The sequence below is a fragment of the Mustela erminea genome, chromosome 1 (assembly GCF_009829155.1).
Source record: "Mustela erminea isolate mMusErm1 chromosome 1, mMusErm1.Pri, whole genome shotgun sequence".
NCBI classification, from domain to species: Eukaryota; Metazoa; Chordata; class Mammalia; order Carnivora; family Mustelidae; genus Mustela; species Mustela erminea.
The window spans coordinates 99088356-99106824 of NC_045614.1; the positions used below are offsets into that span (position 1 = coordinate 99088356).

General features: G+C 42.0%; 1 protein-coding gene across 6 annotated transcripts in view; it reads left to right on the plus strand.

The window, feature by feature from the left end:
* The window catches only part of PARP15 (poly(ADP-ribose) polymerase family member 15), a 55609-nt gene that overhangs the window by 32117 nt on the left and 5023 nt on the right, over positions 1-18469 (plus strand). For 5 of the 6 annotated variants that reach the window (XM_032335019.1, XM_032335006.1, XM_032335025.1 and 2 more), the window contains 8 exons: positions 332-568; positions 1502-1723; positions 3320-3398; positions 5781-5930; positions 8896-8958; positions 10016-10183; positions 12747-12953; positions 17512-17645. In XM_032335019.1, coding sequence (XP_032190910.1) covers positions 332-568; positions 1502-1723; positions 3320-3398; positions 5781-5930; positions 8896-8958; positions 10016-10183; positions 12747-12953; positions 17512-17645 — 1260 coding nt within the window. The remainder of the gene's footprint in view (positions 1-331; positions 569-1501; positions 1724-3319; positions 3399-5780; positions 5931-8895; positions 8959-10015; positions 10184-12746; positions 12954-17511; positions 17646-18469) is intronic. The other variant, XM_032335001.1, reaches the window with a different exon arrangement.

The window sequence follows — 18469 nt, forward strand, 5'->3', positions numbered from 1 at the left end:
GTCTGTCTCACTGTCTTCCTCTTTCTGCATCTACCTTTCATTCCGATTCTCCTTCTTTGTCTATGGTCTCTGGTTTGCTCATTTTCATAGCCCTACTCTGATTCATCACATGTTGACTTGACATTGGTGGGTGATGCATTTCCTTTATTTCTAAGTTTTGGGGCTCAACTCATTATGGTAACAATAGATTGTGAGCCCCCCAGGGTAGGGTTGACAGATCAGTATGGCAGACAAAACATGTCTTATGCATTACCCCACAATACTTGGCAAGCCGTAGGTGCTTAATAATTACTAATTCAATCTCTAACGAAATGTTGCTGTTTTCCTTAAGGCCCATGTGATTGTCAACACTGTTTCCCAGACACTTCAACTTGGAAATGGACCACTATCCCGGGCTATTTTGCAGAAAGCTGGTCCAAAGCTCCAGCAAGAGTTGTATGCTGTCAAGCAGGGAGCAGTGGAGAAAATAGGTAGCATATTCATAACAAGTGGCTGTAATCTGAACTGCCAAGCTGTCTTCCATGTCGTGGCACCAACTTGGGATAATGCAGCAGGGCACTCTCAGCAGGTAGAGAAAATCCTTCATTCTCTACTTCATTGGTAGCTTTGGTAGTCTTCTGGCACTGTAGAGATCTGTGGTTCTCAAGCAAAGTGAATGTATTCCCCAGGGGACCTTTGGCTTGTTACATTGGTTACTGATCACTGGGAAGCGGGGGCCAGGGATGCGGCTAAATGTCCTACAATGTATACATCGGCCTCCACAACGCAAACTTTTCTGGACAAGGTTGAGAAGCCCTAGTATTGATTGGACCTTGTCCATTTATTGACATCTTTATTATGTTCTCTAAACAGTCCATCATATCTACCAGTGATTTCAGAATAATTGACCCTTGAAAGTAGTAACCATCCTGGGGTTCCCCAGGAATGATATCTGAAGATTAGTGTAATCATCCTTCAGTATGACAACAAGATGCAGCCAAAGCTGTGGTGAAGAATGAGGGGTCATTGCTCTTCTTTTGATGACTTCTCACCTCTACTCCCAACTTTCTTTTTTTAGAATATGAAAGTAATACAAGTATATTGCAGGAAATACAGAAAGTACAAAGATGAAAATAAAAATTATAATCCAGTCACCTGGAAATGAATGTGGTTAACATTTTATTGTATTCTCTTCAGGGCAATTTTATATTTTTTAGTTGGGATTCCCTTCCAGCCATTTTTTTTAATCCTGCTTTTTAAAAAATTTATCCAATGTCCATAAACATTGCTTTTAATTGCAACAAGACACCATTGTTTATGTAGCCATTCCCATACTATTAGAGCCTCCGTCCTGCATGAATTGCAATTTCTCTGGAATATCCTTTCTCCTTTCTGACTCCCTAGACCCAGACAAAGCCAGGAATAGCTGAAGAGACCTAGTCACAGTTGTTAGAGCCATAGCTCTTTCTCCTTTCTGCCAGCTTAAGCCCTAACTTAGATGAATGTATTTTGTACATTTCAGATCATGGCAAATATAATCAAGAAATGTTTGGCAACTGTAGAAGAGTTATCTTTTTCATCCATCGTATTTCCCATGATTGGAACAGGAAATTTGAGATTTCCCAAAGCTATTTTTGCTAACCTAATTCTTTCGGAATTGTTCGAATTTAGTAGCAGAAGCTGGCGGAAAGCCTTACAAAAAGTTTACTTGCTGGTACATCTAGGTGATGATGAAATCCAACAGGTATGGTTACATATCTCTTCTCATCATTCTGACAAGTGAACCTAAGTGCAACCAGATGTCTTTGTGGATCTGTAAATAATAATGTTTTCACTTCCCTGTCCATAAGAGTTGGTTGCTGTGGGGGGGTTGTCATAAGACTTTATGAGATAATGCTGATAACTCACACAGTCCTTCCTAGACAGGTTAACAAGACACAAGATAATTGTACTTAAATTCCTAGGAGGAAGCAGAAAGTCATTGGCATAAAAGTGGCCCAGACATTTTAACACTGACTGAATGAAGCCCAAGTTATGGCTCTGTTTATAGCGAAAAGACCAAATAAGAGAAACCTCAAGAATTTAAGGGTTTTATGGATAGAGCACAGCTCGTCTGTAGAAGTCTGTGAGGGTCTAAAGCTAGAAATAACAGTACAGTATTCAGTAGCAGAGAGGCAGTCAAAGCACATGAACTAAGCACTGAGCCCCCTACACCAGCCTTGTAAATGTTGACCTAGAGCTGGTTGGCCCAGTCTGAGTACCAAAATCTGGTTCTCATTCTTGAAAAGTTATATTGATTTTATAAATTGTGCATAATTATAGCAAAAATGCAAACAATATAGAAGTGCAAAGAAGAAAGGTATAGCTAGGTTTAAATTCCGGTTTTGCCACTTAAAGGCTGAGGGAGGCCACCTCTCCGAATTTCGGTTTTATTGTGTGTCAAGTGAATGTGGCAAGAACATCTCTCAACCTCGCTGTTGAAACTAAGAAAAGATGTATTTGACATGTTTTGTGTGGTGTCTAGCATGTAGCACGGCTTAAATCTGGTTGCAGAAGTAGTTACTACCAGGGCACCTGGGTGGCTCAGTGGATTGAGCTGCTGCCTTCGACTCAGGTCGTGATCTCGGGGTCCTGGGATCGAGCCCCACATTGGGCACTCTGCTTAGCGGGGAGCCTGCTTTCTCCTCTCTCTCTCTGCCTGCTTCTCTGCCCACCTCTTTTTTTTTTTTTAAAGATTTTATTTATTTATCTGAGAGAGAGACAGTGAGAGAGAACATGAGCGAGGAGAAGGTCAGAGGGAGAAGCAGACTCCCCATGGAGCTGGGAGCCCGATGTGGGACTCGACCCGGGACTTCAGGATCATGACCTGAGCCGAAGGCAGTCGTCCAACCAACTGAGCCACCCAGGCGCCCCCCCCCTTTTTTTTTTCTCTGCCCACTTCTGATCTCTGTCTGTCAAATAAATAAATAAAACATTAAAAAAAAAAGTAGTTACTACCTTTTTGTTATCTGACTTTAAGGGCTATTGTTACAAATTACGAACATTAGCACTTTAAAAAGATAGCAAATATAAGGTTCTTTTCTGAATTCTTAGTTACTCTCAGGCATCTGGGATAGAATTGTGGTCTTCCCATGAAATAAAAGAAATCAGCACTGGTATTTATTGAGAAAATGCCTGGGTTCGATGGCAATCCTGTGATGAAAAAGTCTCTGGGTAAGAGGAAATCTAGGGAGAACTATTGTTTCTAATTGATGTCTGGTGATCAGTGCTACAAAGAATTGGATTAATATATTTACAGAACATTGTTGTAATCAGTAACTGTATTTCTTTCTATTTCCAGGCATTTTTAGATGAATTCACTAAAGGGTCATATGGAAATCCCAACAAGGACAGGATTCTCACAACTGAAGGTAACCAAGGTCTGGCAAAGTTGTTCTGCTCAGAAAATATTTTGCTCTGCCTAGTGGTTCTTCAGTGGTAGCTGACATCAATAGAAGGAGACAAAGCTAATTCACATGCGGGACAGATTAGTGATGAAGGAGGTGTTAGAGCATGCTCCACTGAGCACACAAAGAATAAGTTATATGGATACGTGCTGCACACCCCGCAGACTCTAAGCCTAGGGTGGGTCCTGTCCAGTGAGTCCAGAGAAAAGACCCAGAGACACCAATGGCGATACAGGTCTACTAGCGGAACTACGTGCAGGGAGTCCGGAGTGGCTGACTGGATACAGCCTCCACTGCCAGGATCTACACAAAGCAAGTTGTTATATCTTAGCTACTCACTCTAACAACTGTCAAGGGCCCGTCCCCCTCCTTGCACGGCCAGCGTTTCCAAGGAGATCAAGGTCTGCCTCTTGGACAGTCACCATTATAAGAGGGATGTACAGGGCTGGTCACCTCCCCCCATACCCAGCCCCTGACTTTGAACACTGAACGACACGCTTTTCTGCATGTTCTGCTTAGTGGGAATATAGAGGGAGGATGGGATCTCTACTTTCAAGACCGTGATTAACGGGGGCCTTTGGGGTATGCTTGCACAAACTAGCAATCTAACATGTACCGTACCAGATGTGAACCAAATCTGGTAATGAGGCCAGAGTTTCTAAGATAGGATAATGAAAGATAACTGAGGATGGAAGAGGGGGGCGGTGGCCTGGGGTGAGAGCGGAGACCACCCTGCACCTTCCTTGATCATCCCCGTGTGCTGCTTCACCTGCAGCAAGATTCTAGCATGAAGTGAAGGCCTACCTGGGGCTGCTGTGGGCTGAGTGCACAGAGGGGGGACTCCCTGGACAGGCTGGGTCTGAAGCACTGCTGTTGCCTCCACATGCCTTTGGCTCACGTGCTTATGATCAAGAAGCTGTGACCCTGCAGAGGTGACGGTGCTGGAGCCCGTCCACCACGCTGACCACGGGCAGCTGGGTCTTGCCCAGAGTTCATTCCATGGAGGGGTGGGTAGCTGAGAGCAGTGCCCCCCCCCACAGCCTCCTGGGCATGTGTCCTCCCGCTCTGAGGGAACCATCCAGTAAAGGTCTTGAAGAACCACACACCCACACACAGATAACTAAAATGTGGATGCACACTAAACTTCTCTGATTGCTTTTCTATATATATATATATAATTTAATCTATACAGTGGCCTCCTGGGTGGGTGATTCTCTTGCCACTGCATCACATGGAAAAGGAGACTGAAAGGGACAAATAGAAAAGGCACAGCTAAGTTATAAAGCCTCAGAGCGGACAGTAACATTATGCCAACACAGTAAGGCTGATAGGCTGATTTCCTCAGAGCAGCCTTGATCCTGTTATGCCAGCAAGATGCGAAGCCACAGGAAAGCTCCTATGTGAAGTTAGTGAGCTGTTACTTAACCTTGGATGGGGGCGCCTGGGTGGCTCAGTTGGCGGAGCATCTGACTCCTGATTTCAGCTCAGGTCATGATCTCAGGGTTGTGAGGTCGAGCCCCGTGTTGGACTCCATGCTGGTGCAGAGTCTGCTTGAGATCCTCTCCCTCTGCACCACGCCCCTGGCCCCCTGCCCTGCTCCAACATGTGCATATGTGCTCTCTCTTTCTATCTCAAATAAACAAAAATAAATCTTCCCCCAAATAATTGAACAAATGACCTCCACACCGAGACCATTTCCCTTTTCTGCAAAATGGATATAAAAGAATCACCTGGAGGGACATACTTTCTGTCATAAGACAAGTAAATTCTGGAGACTAAATGCACAGCATAGAGCTGGAGTTAATAATAATGTTCTGTATTTTTGAAGCTCACTAAGAGAACAGATCCCGGGCGTTCTCACTACTCACACGTGCACGCGCGCACACACACTCCCTACACAAAATGGTAACTGTGGGAAATGATGGGTGTGCTGTGAGTCCAACTGGACAATCATTTCACAGCGTACGTTCACTCGAGAGTCACATTGTACACCTTAAATATTTATTTGTCGTAGCTCAGAAAAGCTTGAAAAAAAGTTTCCCAGAGACATGAGCATGACAGGAGGGGATACTTGGCCCTCCGTCCTTCCTCATGCCTTTCTCATGAGGCGGCAGCAACTTTTGCAGACAAGCTGACGGTCCAGTCAGGTGTTCCTGCTTCATCCTATCTAACTGAGAAACTGAGCCTCCTCCTGCCACGAAGCTTTATTTTTTAATTTCCTTAAAAAAGAAAACCCAACCAGGCTCGGTACAGTTTGGGTTTATGTAGGTGGAAAGAAAGAAGACTGGGAAGAGAACAGTGGCCCCTTGTTGTTCATTCTCCAGCTACTCTTTTGTTTGCTTGCTTTTTTTTCAGGGGCCTTCAGCCCTATCTCCAGCCCTGGAATCATTTCATATGGAATGAAAACCGGTGCAATTACTTTCCAGATTGCTACTGGAGATATTAGCAAAGAAAAGGCAGATGTGATTGTAAACTCAACGACAAGAACATTTAATCTGAAATCAGGTACTTTATTTAAGCAATGTACGCGATTGTAACTATTAACATGACTTGTGTGTGGGAAGGAAATTGTGGCTAATGTTGCCCGAGTAGAAGAGTGTTGTCAGACATATGTAGGTCCTGGAATCAGAAAGACCTGGGTTTGAATCCCAGCTCTGCCACTTACCATGGTGTGGCTTTGGGACAATCACTTTATCCCCTCTGAGCCTCAGTTTCTCTGCCTGTCAAATGTTGATTTCCCGGAGGATTAGATGGGGCACAGCAATGTGAAGATGAGGTGGGAGCCATGCACTGGACTTAGTCTAGGTTAGCTCTTGTCCCCTTTCTAGCTCTGAACCATCAAAATTCCACACTTCTAATTTAATAAGTTTGTTTTATTTTTATTTGTTTATTTATTTATTTTTAGATTCCCTCTTTTATTTTTATTTTTTAATTTTTTTAACTTATTTTCAGCATAACAGTATTCATTATTTTTGCACCACACCCAGTGCTCCATGCAATCCGTGCCCTCTATAATACCCACTACCTGGTACCCCAACCTCCCACACCCCCGCCACTTCAAACCCCTCAGATTGTTTTTCAGAGTCCATAGTCTCTCATGATTCACCTCCCCTTCCAATTTCCCCCAACTCCCTTCTCCTCTCTAATAATAAGTTTGTTTTATTTTTATTTCCCTTTCTATATAACTGAGTTGGCACTCATATCTCACTTCTTATAATCTTCCTTATGTTACACTAACCCAGAAATGAAATTCAACCCCTTTTTCTTGATTTTTGCTGGAATGTCTGAGCGCCTCCAGTGAAGGAGCGTCTTTGAGCATGTCCTCCCCACGTGTCTGTTTGTGTATAACTTGCATACATGTACTCTCATGTGAATATATTTTTATTACAAAGTATTAAATTTTAAATTAAAAGGGTAAGATAAAACATAAGTAGAAAGAGAAGTTACAGTATTTTCTAAGCTGCAAAATACTACAGCATTTACTATGTAGGAAGTGAATATGTAGACTATCCATCCAATGTATTGGTCATTCACAAATGCAGACATAAAGGACATTCAATTATGTAAAATGTGACAGGTTGAACATAGGCATTTTTACCTGCCTTCTTTTAAAATTCCATGAAAGCAACAGTAAAGGAAATAAAAGGGTGTAAACCCAAAAGGAAAAAGAGAGCTGGAGGAAAACCAATAATGAACAAGACACAGCAGTGTATTTTTAGAATATGAGAAGAAGCTAGCCAGTGGTGAAAACTTAGAATATGCAGGAGAGAATGGTAGTCCCTAGAGACACTGAAGTTGGAGCATCAGGTACCTGGGAAGGCAGGGGACAAGGAAAATATGGAAACAGAATCAGATGCAATTCTGTATGAGCAACACTTAGACCCATTTATTCTATTCTCCATCCATCTGGTGCCCCAGTAATTTCCCTTGGTCTTCCCTGGCCAGAGATGGGAGGTTTATTCTGTGGGGAAACCAACCAGAGAGATTCTGGACTTAGAACAGCAGGTGAGATGAGAGTGGGAGCTAGACAGTGCTCAAGTGAAAGCTTCCGTACTGAGCAGTGAGGTCCAGCCCCGTCCCCGTGCAGCTCCCGGAATGGCAGACGGGTTTATGCCCTCTGAGATTGGAGGATCCTTCTGGAGAGAAACCAGCTGCCCTGACGTCTAGTATTTACCACCTGCTTACCTTACACTAAAGCCTCCTGGCCAGCAAGCCTCCTTTCAGGGTGCTCCCACACTCACTCTGAATAGGAATGGACTGGTGAGTGTCACCTGATAATTGAGGAAAATCTCCATTCTTGCAAAGTCAGAGACCAAAACAAATGCCCCCAAAAAGGTATTTCTTAAAAAGAGACAATTCAGGGCGCCTGGGTAGCTCAGTGGGTTAAGCCTCTGCCTTCAGTTCAGGTCATGATCTCAAGGTCCCGGGATCGAGTCCCACACCGGGCTCTCTGCTCAGCAGGGAGCCTGCTTCCTCCTCTCTCTCTCTCTGCTTGCCTCTCTGCCTACTTGTGATCTCTGTCAAATAAATAAATAAAATCTTTAAAAAAAAGACAGACAGTTCATAACATACATATATAATCAAGGAGACCTAGATAGATGATGGGTAGATAAATAGATAGAGGATAGATTGATCTTTATAATGATAAAATTACTAAAAATTATTCAATGCTTTGAGTGGGCCAGATTCTGCACGAAGCATCTTTTATCCATTGTCTCTTTCAATGTTCAAATAACCCATGTTAGGGGAGTAGTGTGCCAGACTCTATAATAGTTGCGGAACTGACTAGGCCCATGTTAGCCAGTAAGTGGCAGAGGCGACCCTAACCCAGGTTGTCACATGCATAGGCTGTGCTTTCGACCGCTCAACCCTGCCGTCACCAGCAATAACCAGGTGGTGAAGCTCCAGCCTCGACCGGAAGATTCACAGGACTGAAGGCAGCCAGCTGTGTGTCTACCTGTGAAAAAATAACACAAAAACCACAGAACTTCTGTGAAATGCTCAGTGGTGTTTCAGTTTTGAGCTCCATGCTTCTCATTAGTATCTGAACTTTCATTTTTATGTTTTTCAACTTTATGAAATAATAAGGGTAGAATGCAAAAAATTTCAAATAACTGCAAAAATATCCCTGTACAGATAGAGCCTGTAGAGCTCCAGACACAGGGGACTGTCCACTATTGGGCAGTTTCCTCACGCTGTAGTTCAGAGTGTTTATTACTCAGCCTGAATGAAAGTTGCTATGGAAACGGTGGTTTTTTCTGTGGGGGCCATCAATGAATTATGCACAAAGGGGTGAGCTGGACAAAAGTCTAATGTACAAAAGCTATAATCATGCATTGCATTTGAACTAATGCTTTTAATTTTAACTAATTTAAATTTATTTTAATTTCATTAATTAAATATTACATTTAATTAAAATAAGTTTAATTTATTTTAATTAATTTTAACTTAATGTTTTTTTCTTACTTAGGGGTGTCAAAAGCAATTTTAGAAGGTGCCGGACCAGCTGTGGAAAATGAATGTGTTGTACTAGGTATGGTTACATGTTACTTTTGGTTACAACCCCTAGGAGATTAGAGGGCTGAGAAGACTGTAATAGGACCTACAGGAGGAGTAAGTGGTGAGCACTTTGGAAAGAGGTGGATTCTCTGGGAGAGCAGATCCAGGGGGTGTGACTCTATGGCTTTGGGGAGTAATCCTCCCTTTCACCATCCCACCTGTCTTTTCCTAACTATTAAACAGAGAGCCTAGGCGTGGCTCCTAGTAGTCCAGCCTCCACCACCTACTGAGGGATCCTGAGCCTGCCATCTGATCTATAAGAGCTTTTTTTCTCTTATCTGTGAGCTAGTTCTGGGTTCTATTAACCAGGCAGGAGTATGGTAATGGTTTCCCTGCAGGTGGGTGTGAGCATCAGGACAAGGAACAGGAAGAGTTGCCTAAAGTGCTATATAAGTCATCTTTCTCTTTCCCCAACCTTGTTCTACTTGTGATATGACATCGTCTACCTGACATGAGTCAGGGTGGAACCTGGGTGGGTCTGAGGTGTTCTTGGACACCAATTCTCCAATTCTTCTTTTTTTTTTTTTTTCAATTCTCCAATTCTTGCACACCACCAAATGCATTGCTTTTCTCTCCTTGAAAAACGAATCCAGCCGAATAAGCATAGACATTGCTCTTCTGGACAACAATTTGGGGGTTAAGAGGTCTGGACATTGACTGCTTGGGTTCAAATCCCAGGCAATCTTTGCTGTGGACCTTACCTTTCTGAGCTTCTGTTGAATCTGTGAAATGGACAAAATAGTACCTACCAATAGCCTTGTTTTGAGGATTGAGTAGACCAAAGGAGGTAGAGTGCTTTTGAATAGCACCCCACATATTCAACAATGTCGTTGTCGAGTTAAAGAATCCTGATTGTACAGAAAATGAGCCTGGCACAGTCCCAGCGAGTGAAACCAGCTAGATGGAGGGAGGCTGGACTTGTTCAGAAATCATCACAGCTTTGTACAACGGCAGCTGCTTTCATGGCTCGGTGATCCTCTTGCCGCTTCCTGTAAGTAACTGCTGTGTGTTTCCTTTCTTCCCTGTTCCAGCTGCACAGCCTCACAGAGATTTTATAGTTACACAAGGTGGAAACTTGATGTGCAAGATAATAATCCATGTTCTTGGGGAAAATGATGTCAGGGAAACGGTCTCCACTGTTCTAGAAGAGTGTGAGCAGAGGAAGTACACTTCTGTTTCCCTTCCGGCCATCGGAACAGGTTTGTAGCTTCTCATCAATCCAAGATTCTGAATCATCCACATTCCTTTAGACTCTGCCTCACTGTTAGTGAATTCATTGCTGAGTCCAGGCAGCGATAGTGATGTAAATCAGAGAGTCCGCCAACTTGCAGACCCGGAGGGCCATCTCTGGGGCCTATGCCTCTTTAATACATCTTTATTCTTTATTGTATGTTCCCCAGGTATCTTTGCATGTTTGGCCCTTAACGCCATGGTGTTCTTACTGTTCATGTTTTTCCTTTGGGTGATTTGTTTGCTCTTACTGTATCTGTTACCCTTTTTGCACGGACTCTCGGATCAGCATTTCTCCTTCCCCCGGATCTCCTCTGGCAGATTTCTGTTACCAGAGACTTTATGGAAGAATCCAAACTCATCCTCATCATCCCTTGCAAACAGCCACCTTTCCTGAGTTGTCCCATTTTCTGATCTCCTCCTTCAGTGGTACCACGATGCTCTGGCTATCCTGCCAGCTTGCTTCTTTGTGCCCCCAGACCCCACAGTCAGCACATTCTGCTTAGTCTTCTCCCAGGGGTTATTCAGTGTCAGCCTTGCTTCTGGTTTCCAAACCTTTAATATGTCCACTATTGGGTTGACTGCAGCATCTCCTGCTGGCTCTCATTCACACATTTATTAGATTGAAAGGCTGTTTCCCAGGCCTGCTGCAAGTTCTGAGGCATAAAGTCACGAGTAGGATGCAGTTGCATTCCTTAAGCAAGAAGCTCGGGTCCATCCTATTCCCAGTTTCTAGGAAAACTTTTCCTCCTCATCTCTTTCATAGCATACAATAAGTTGCTCTTAGTTGAAGGTGATGCTAATGACCAGTTCCCTGATTCATTCACGCTCAGTCGCGCAAGCTTTTTAAAAGGGCCTGGGAGGGCCCTAAAAATGCCATCACATGATCGTATAATTCATAAAGTTTCAAAAGTAAGATTTTTTAACCTCTGTGGGTCAGGATCACTATTTCTTCTCACTTTGACTTCTCAGACTTTTCCTGACACTGAGCATTGGAAAGGCTGCGAGCATTTTTGGAATATAGCTAAGGAAAGTTGACGTAGGAATATGGTTTTTCAAAATTTCAAAATTTATACTTTATTGTGATTTCTTTTTTGATTATAAATAGTCCCTTTCATATATAGTTTTATGTTTTTATTTTGTGTTCTTTTTCGGAGGTGTATAAATTTTAAACCCTTTAAAACCTAGACCTACCCATGACTCTTAGTTTCCCCATTTTGCAGATAAGAATTTGAAGTATTAGTGTACAAGGTCACATAGCTAGTCAGCAACATAGTGAGGATCAAACCCAGGCAGCGTGGTCTGTACATTTCAAACTTTACATTGCTTTTTTATGTTACACTTTTTTTTGGTTACCATTATGCTCTTAATTACTATACTGTTAGCTGCCACATTCTTATCTCTATGAGCTATTACTTCTATTATCACCGCAATTGTATAAAATGGACTAAATTGAAGTTTGGAGGTGTTGTGGGCTGAGTTATGTTCTCCCTGCCAAATTCATATGTTGAAGCTGTGATTCCCAGTACCTCAGAATGTAACTATATTTGATGAGAGGTTCTTTCAAGAGATAATTAAGTTAAAATGAGGTCATGAGGGTGGTCCCTAATCCAGTATGACCAGTGTCCTTGTTAGTTGGGAGATTAGAAATCCACGGATACAGAGAGAAGACCATATGAAGACATAAGGAAAAGACAGCCATCTACAAGTCTCAGAGAACTCAAATCAGTCTTTCCAAAACCTCAATATCAGACTTCTAGCCTCCAGAATTGTGAGAAAATACATTTGTGTTGCCTAAGCCACCAATTACGGCAGTTTGTTATCATCCCTAGCCAACTGATATGAGAGGAATTGAATGACTTAGCCAAGATCCCACAGCTAATCACTGGAGAGCCAGGACATGAACCCAGTTCTTCTGCACCCGGATCACATGGTCTGTTCTCTGTGCTGCCAGTGCCCTACAGTTCAAGACCACCAGGAGCACACACTATGAGGAACCATGCAGCATCTCACCAAGAGGTCATTAAGGACTATTAGTAGATCTGAGCTTGTGCTGGGTAACTTTGTGGTAGTCTCAAGTACATGGGGTTTTGCTCTGGATTGGATTCTTTGAGGAAGCAGGCATGGTTCTATGATTGGATATCTTACCTGGAAGAGGCAAAGAAAATGGCCAAAGTTGTGATTATTAATGAAGCAGCACTTGCTCCTACTAGTTAAGATGGGGAATGTTTGGCCATTTTTGTGGTTTGGATCGTGTTCATGTTTTTGCCTGTGGTCAGACATGATTATTCAGTGGTTGTGCTGGGCTAAATTGATCACAGCCACAGAGTGGTTACATCAGATGATATTCTATGAAATTGTTTGTGTTCAGCCAGAGGACACGAACACCCAGCTAGGAGTGCCAGATCCATTTCTGCTGTCGGGCTGCTTGCTTCTGTCTCAACACCAAAACCCATGTTTGCCAGATTTCATCACTTGACTAACACCAGCTAAAGCTTCTTTTGGTCACTTAAAAAAATGTTTCTTTTTCAGGAAATGCTGGAAAAAACCCAGCCACAGTTGCTGATGATATGATCAGTGCTGTTATAGACTTCGCAAGGAAACATCCCATCCCATCATTACGGAGAGTTAAAGTTGTCATCTTTCTATTGGAATTGCTACATGTATTCTATGACAACATGAAAAAGAGAAAGAAGTCCACGTCACCTGTCCATCAGCCCACACGCTTCGAGACTGCATGTAAATGATCTTCTTCAGAAAATCATGGGGTTATCTCTCCTATCCCTTAGCAAATGTGTAGCTATTAATGCTCATTGTTTTATCAGTTTTAGGATTCTACAGATAGCCTCCTATAATATGTGGGAAAATACAAGAACTATGGAATGCAGCCTCCTATCTGCCAATTATTCTGAGGGCAGAATCACTCCTGGGAAGCAGGAATAGCAAAGGAACAGGAAGAGAATAGAAATGAGAAAGCAGAAGAGCGGGATGGACTTTGAAAATCCTAAGCCAGTTACCTCATTATTTAATTATGGATTATTATCGACCCTCAGTGCTCCTTGTAGCTATGAACCAGCTGACCGATACTTATTTATTGATTATCCACCACTAGACAAGTTAGCCTGACAATGGAAGCAGATTGAAGAAGGGAATGGTCAGGGCCATTTGGTTGTACTACTTCCTGAGCAGGCAGATTCCTAGTTTCTTCTCTGTAAGATGGTTGTTTATGCATAATGTTTAAGTATCTATTGACCTGCTCCTCTTTCCCCATTTTGAGGCTTCTGTACTGCTGTGAAAATAACTAGAAAAGCAGCTTCCTCTTGCAATCACGGTTTTTGCCCATTTTGGGCACTCACTCATAGAGCAGTGTGGGTTTTACTAGTGATAAAGCACACCTGTCATCAGCAGCTGTCTCTAAACTGGAAATTATTGCCTGACCCTGCCAGTAAGAATTTCAGTTCTCTCTATACTTAACCTACTGATAACTATTCAATGTGCCTTCACATATAACACATGTAAGAGCTACACACACACACACACACACACACACACACACACACACAAAGTAAATAAAAATGAAAATAGCAGTTGGGTCTGTTAATGTTCTTGCAATAGCAAGTAATAGAAAATCCAATTTAAACTGGTTGATGGAAAAATGGAATTAATTGACTCACATGACTATTAAAGTCCAGGCATACCTGGCTTCAGGGCCAGTTTGATCCAGGTGCTCATATTATATAATCTATATATATATTTCTTCATCTCTCTTCTTCATCTGAATTTCTTCATCTCTCACTCTCTTGTCAGCTGTGTTGTCTTTATTCTCGGGTTTCACATGGTTAAAGATGGCAGCTAACAGTTTCAGGACCATATGCCTACACAGTCAGATCCAATAGGAAAAGGTATATCCGGGGGTAATATATACTCATCACAGGAATGTGATGCCTGAGAACAGAGCTGTTCACATAAGGCAGAAATTCCTTCCGACTGAATCAGCTTAGGTCATCATTGCAGCTAGGGAACTGGAATTATACAAATCTGCCAACCCAGAGTCACATGCTCTATTCTTGAACTGAAGGGGATCACTCCGAAGCAACGAGGAAGAGTTGTTCACCAAAGGAAATTCAAGATGCTTTTAACAGAAGAAGGGGAAGAGGCTGCTGGATGGTTAAAAATAACACATACCTACTAGAGTACCAAGGGATATATAAATTAACATTTCCCCCTTAGGTCCTTGCAGAAGAAAATTTGTATTTAAATACAAATTAACTGGTTCATCCACTCCCTGCTTACACCAAGAATTTAAAATGACTTCTGAAATTTAAAAAACAGGAAGGGGTACCTGGGTGGCTCAGTCAGTTAAATGTTCCAGTCTTGATTTTCCCTCAGGATGTGGTCTCAGGGTCATGAGATGGAGCCCCAGGTTGGGCTCTGCCCTGGGCGTGGAGCCTGCTTAAGATTCTCTCTCCTTCTCTCCCTCTGCTCTCCCTGCTCATTTCTCTCTTAAAAAAAAAAAAAAAAAAAAAAAAAAAGGAAAGGAAAGAAAAGAAAGAATAAGAGACAAGCAAACAAAAGATAAGTAAAATGTGCAGACCAGTGACCCAATGAATGGCACTTGGGGCAAAACCAAACAACAACAAAACTGCCTTACATAATCTTTGTTGTTAGATGAAAGGAATAATACAGATAAAATGTCAGATAAAAACAAGTTTGTTGGCAGAGATAAACTTGGATTTTAGTAAGAATTTATCATGTGGATTTTTTTTTTCATCTTGTGGACTTCTTTAAAGAGAACTTACAGAGGACAACTTGGAGTTTCATTTGAGCAAATGATACACAATTGCTTTTCCAAAGCACATTTAAGCTATTCATTGATTCAGAGCACTGTTACTGGGCACGAATTAAATATCACACCCTAGAGACACAGATTTGGGAGTCATGTAAATAGGTGGGAGTTGAAGTCATGGAGTGTGGCTCCAACTATCCATGGAGACTATGAAGGTGGAGAGAACGAAGCTGAAGGCAGAGCCAGGATTCTTGGTGTGTCGTCCCACCCCTACCTGTGGAGAGGAACCTGAGGCAGGCTGCACAAGGAGAGGTGTAGGAGGGCATTTACCCCAAACATCAGGAATGGAAAAGTAGATTGAGCTTTATCTTTTAAAAGAGATTTATAGGAAAAGCACTCAGGAAAGTGCCTGGTACCTGGTAAACACTTGAAAAAAGGTAGCCATCATGTTACCGCCGATAAAGCACTGGGCTGAGCGTCACTAGAACACAATCCTTTCCTTCCTTGGATGGTGGCCTTCCACGTAACATTGGATATGTGAGTACTCAGCCTTCCTGGAGCTCAGCTTTCTCATCTCTAAATTGTCCAGGGACACCTTCTGTCCACAAGCAGAATAAGTAGCGCAGTTTGGTGTGGTTTAAGGGTGTGATTTAAGTTGTTCATCTCAAGAATATACCCTTGTCTTTAAACTTTCCTCCCTTTTTATGTTTATTTTTATTTTTTAAAGATTCTTTATTTTAGTTTAGAGAGGAAAATGAGAGAAAGAGAGAGTGCCAGAGCGGAAGGGTGGGGAAGGGCAGAGGAAAAGAGAGAAAATCTGAAGCAGACTGCACTGAGCACAGAGCCTGCCACTGACCTCGGTCCCATGACCCCGAAATCATGACCTGAGCTGAAATCAAGAGTTGGACACCCAACTGACTGAGCCACCTAGGTGCTCCTTACTCCTTCTTTAAATACTAATGCCTCTAGGATGTAGAAAATATCAAGTTTAATTATTTTTTTTAAGAATAATAACTATGTTTGTAAAGGATTCCCTAAAAGCGTTTTTACAACCTTTATTGTATTTTAAACTTGAAACAATCCCATGAGGTGACAAATAGAGCAGATTCTATCAGTTCCATTTTACAAAAGAGAAAATGAAAACTCACTCAAACTTGATACTACTTGTTTCATACCCTGTGGCTGGGCACAGGTTGAGGCTGAGCAGGTCTTCTGATTCCAAGCCCTGGTATTTTCTGCTCTGCAACCTCATGACATGAAAGGAAGAGAGAGCCCAAAGAAAAACTTGACTTGCTTCTCAGGCTTGCCTTTGTATTTGGAGAAAAGAAAGTAGCAGGTTTGAGGAGACTCTAAGACCTAGGACTTCACATTACTAGGCCAAAGCTTTGGAGGGAGTGGACAGTGGGAGAATGGAAAGAATTTAATTGGCACACACTACACATCCTGCTGTGGGAACCTTCTCCAGGAAAAACTCTTAAAGTAGAATTTGAAGACCGCTTCCGGATTAGGCTTTGATGCTTGCCTTTGTGAACAGAACTTCATTCCCTGGATGGACTTGCTAAACAGGAAGAGAGTACCTGGTTGCTCTCCCAGCCCTGGATATCTTGCACTAAAAATGAGTAAATTCTGGCTTTGTTTGTAAGGAGAAATCCTTTGGCCTTTACCTGTGGTGTTGTGCCATTTTCTGGCATTTCCTTCTCTAACACAGTCTGTCCATAGTTCTACTTGTCATGCCATCTCAGCAACTTGGTGTGTAGCCTCAATGTATTAGAAGGTTCTGGAGGCCATTGGAAAGCAAAGGAAAATTTTGAGCATCATCACCTTATGTGAAAGTGTTTACTTAGTATTTCCGCTGTTTTCTTTATATGGTGCTTTCTCCAGTTTGGAAATAGAAGGTAGGCTATAGAACAACGTCTTTAAATATCTTTAACAAGGTAATCACATTTCAAAAGAAAAATAATAACCACAATAAATAAAACTGATAAACATGAAAACATTGATGAATTGGCTTTCATGTTTACACATCAGGTTTTTTAAAAAACTTTTTTTAAAGTGGGCTTCACACCCACTATGGAGCCCACAGTGGGGCTTGAACTCATGACCATGAGACTGACCCCACTAATATCCAGAGTTGGATGCTCAACCAATTGAGCCACCTAGGAACCCCAACACATCAGTTACTTAATTCTTATGGAATTAATTCCATAGAGCTTTCTGGGGAAATTATAATTTCAAGCTATAGTGAATGAAATTATACCTAAATACTTGAGCTAGGGCATTAGTTAATATATGTCATATTAACATCAGAACCGTTCATTCCGTCTGTGTTTACCAACTGAGAATGGATAAAAGCAGCAACTGAAATGTGTAGCTTTTCTTGTTTTGTTTTGTTTTTTTCTTATCCAAAAGACCAGGATTAGATGAATGTGAAATAAGAGCATAGGAAGTACCCTGATTTTCAGAGATCCCTGGAAATGGATATTGTGTTTTCACCAAATGTTGACTTTTCAGGTAATCTTCCTGAACACTGGGCTGACATGAATCAGCAGCTATCCTGTGTGATTGAGCTACTCCCCGGACAGCCAGAATATGACACCGTAAAGGACAAGTTCTCTGAGACTTGTCCTTCCTACAAAATAGAGAAGGTAATATTTTATTTAAAAATTACTTCTTTTTAAAAAATTACTTCTTTTAACTATCAAAGAACTACTAACATGAAAGCCATCTTTTTAAAATAACACTCCTCCTTCCTTTGTACCTTACTATATTTATTTTAATTAGACTAACTCAACCTCCATAGATTTCAAATCTAATGGTTCATTCGTTAACAGTAATGAAGAATATTCCCCAAAGTGACATTTATATGTTTGGATACTTTCACTTACAATTTACAAACAAACCCATTCAAACTGATTAAACAAGGAGAAATGTATTAGAAATGTCCAGAAGTAGGATGGTCTTTGGAATAGCTGGATCCAGTTTCTCTGGCTTTGCCATCCACAGGGTCAGCTTCATGTAGAGGCTGGACTCTCTTCATAATTGTAGGATGGCTGTGTGTGGCAATCAGGGGTCTCTGCTTCCTCCATTCACAACCCATGGAAGGGACACAACCACTGGACTAGAGTCCCAGGCTTTGAGTTGAGCAGAGCACTCCAACCAGTCTATGTCCCAAGAGTGCTATTTGCTGATTGGCATGGACCTGGGCTATCAAATGCCATCATTGTACAATCCCATCATGAGATTACCCTGATTGGTTAGACCCACTTAGGCTCTGCCTAATTCTCCACTTAAGTGGAGAACTGTAGTGAGTCCAACTCCACCCAGACCAGCAGTTGCTGTACAATGGGAATGAATTAGAATGGATATTCAGGGATTCTCACAATGTTCACCATGCTGCATAAAAATTTTAGCCAGCAAAGTACAGGAGTTTATTAGAAGGTCATTATCATACCCTGTTATCAGAGCAGGG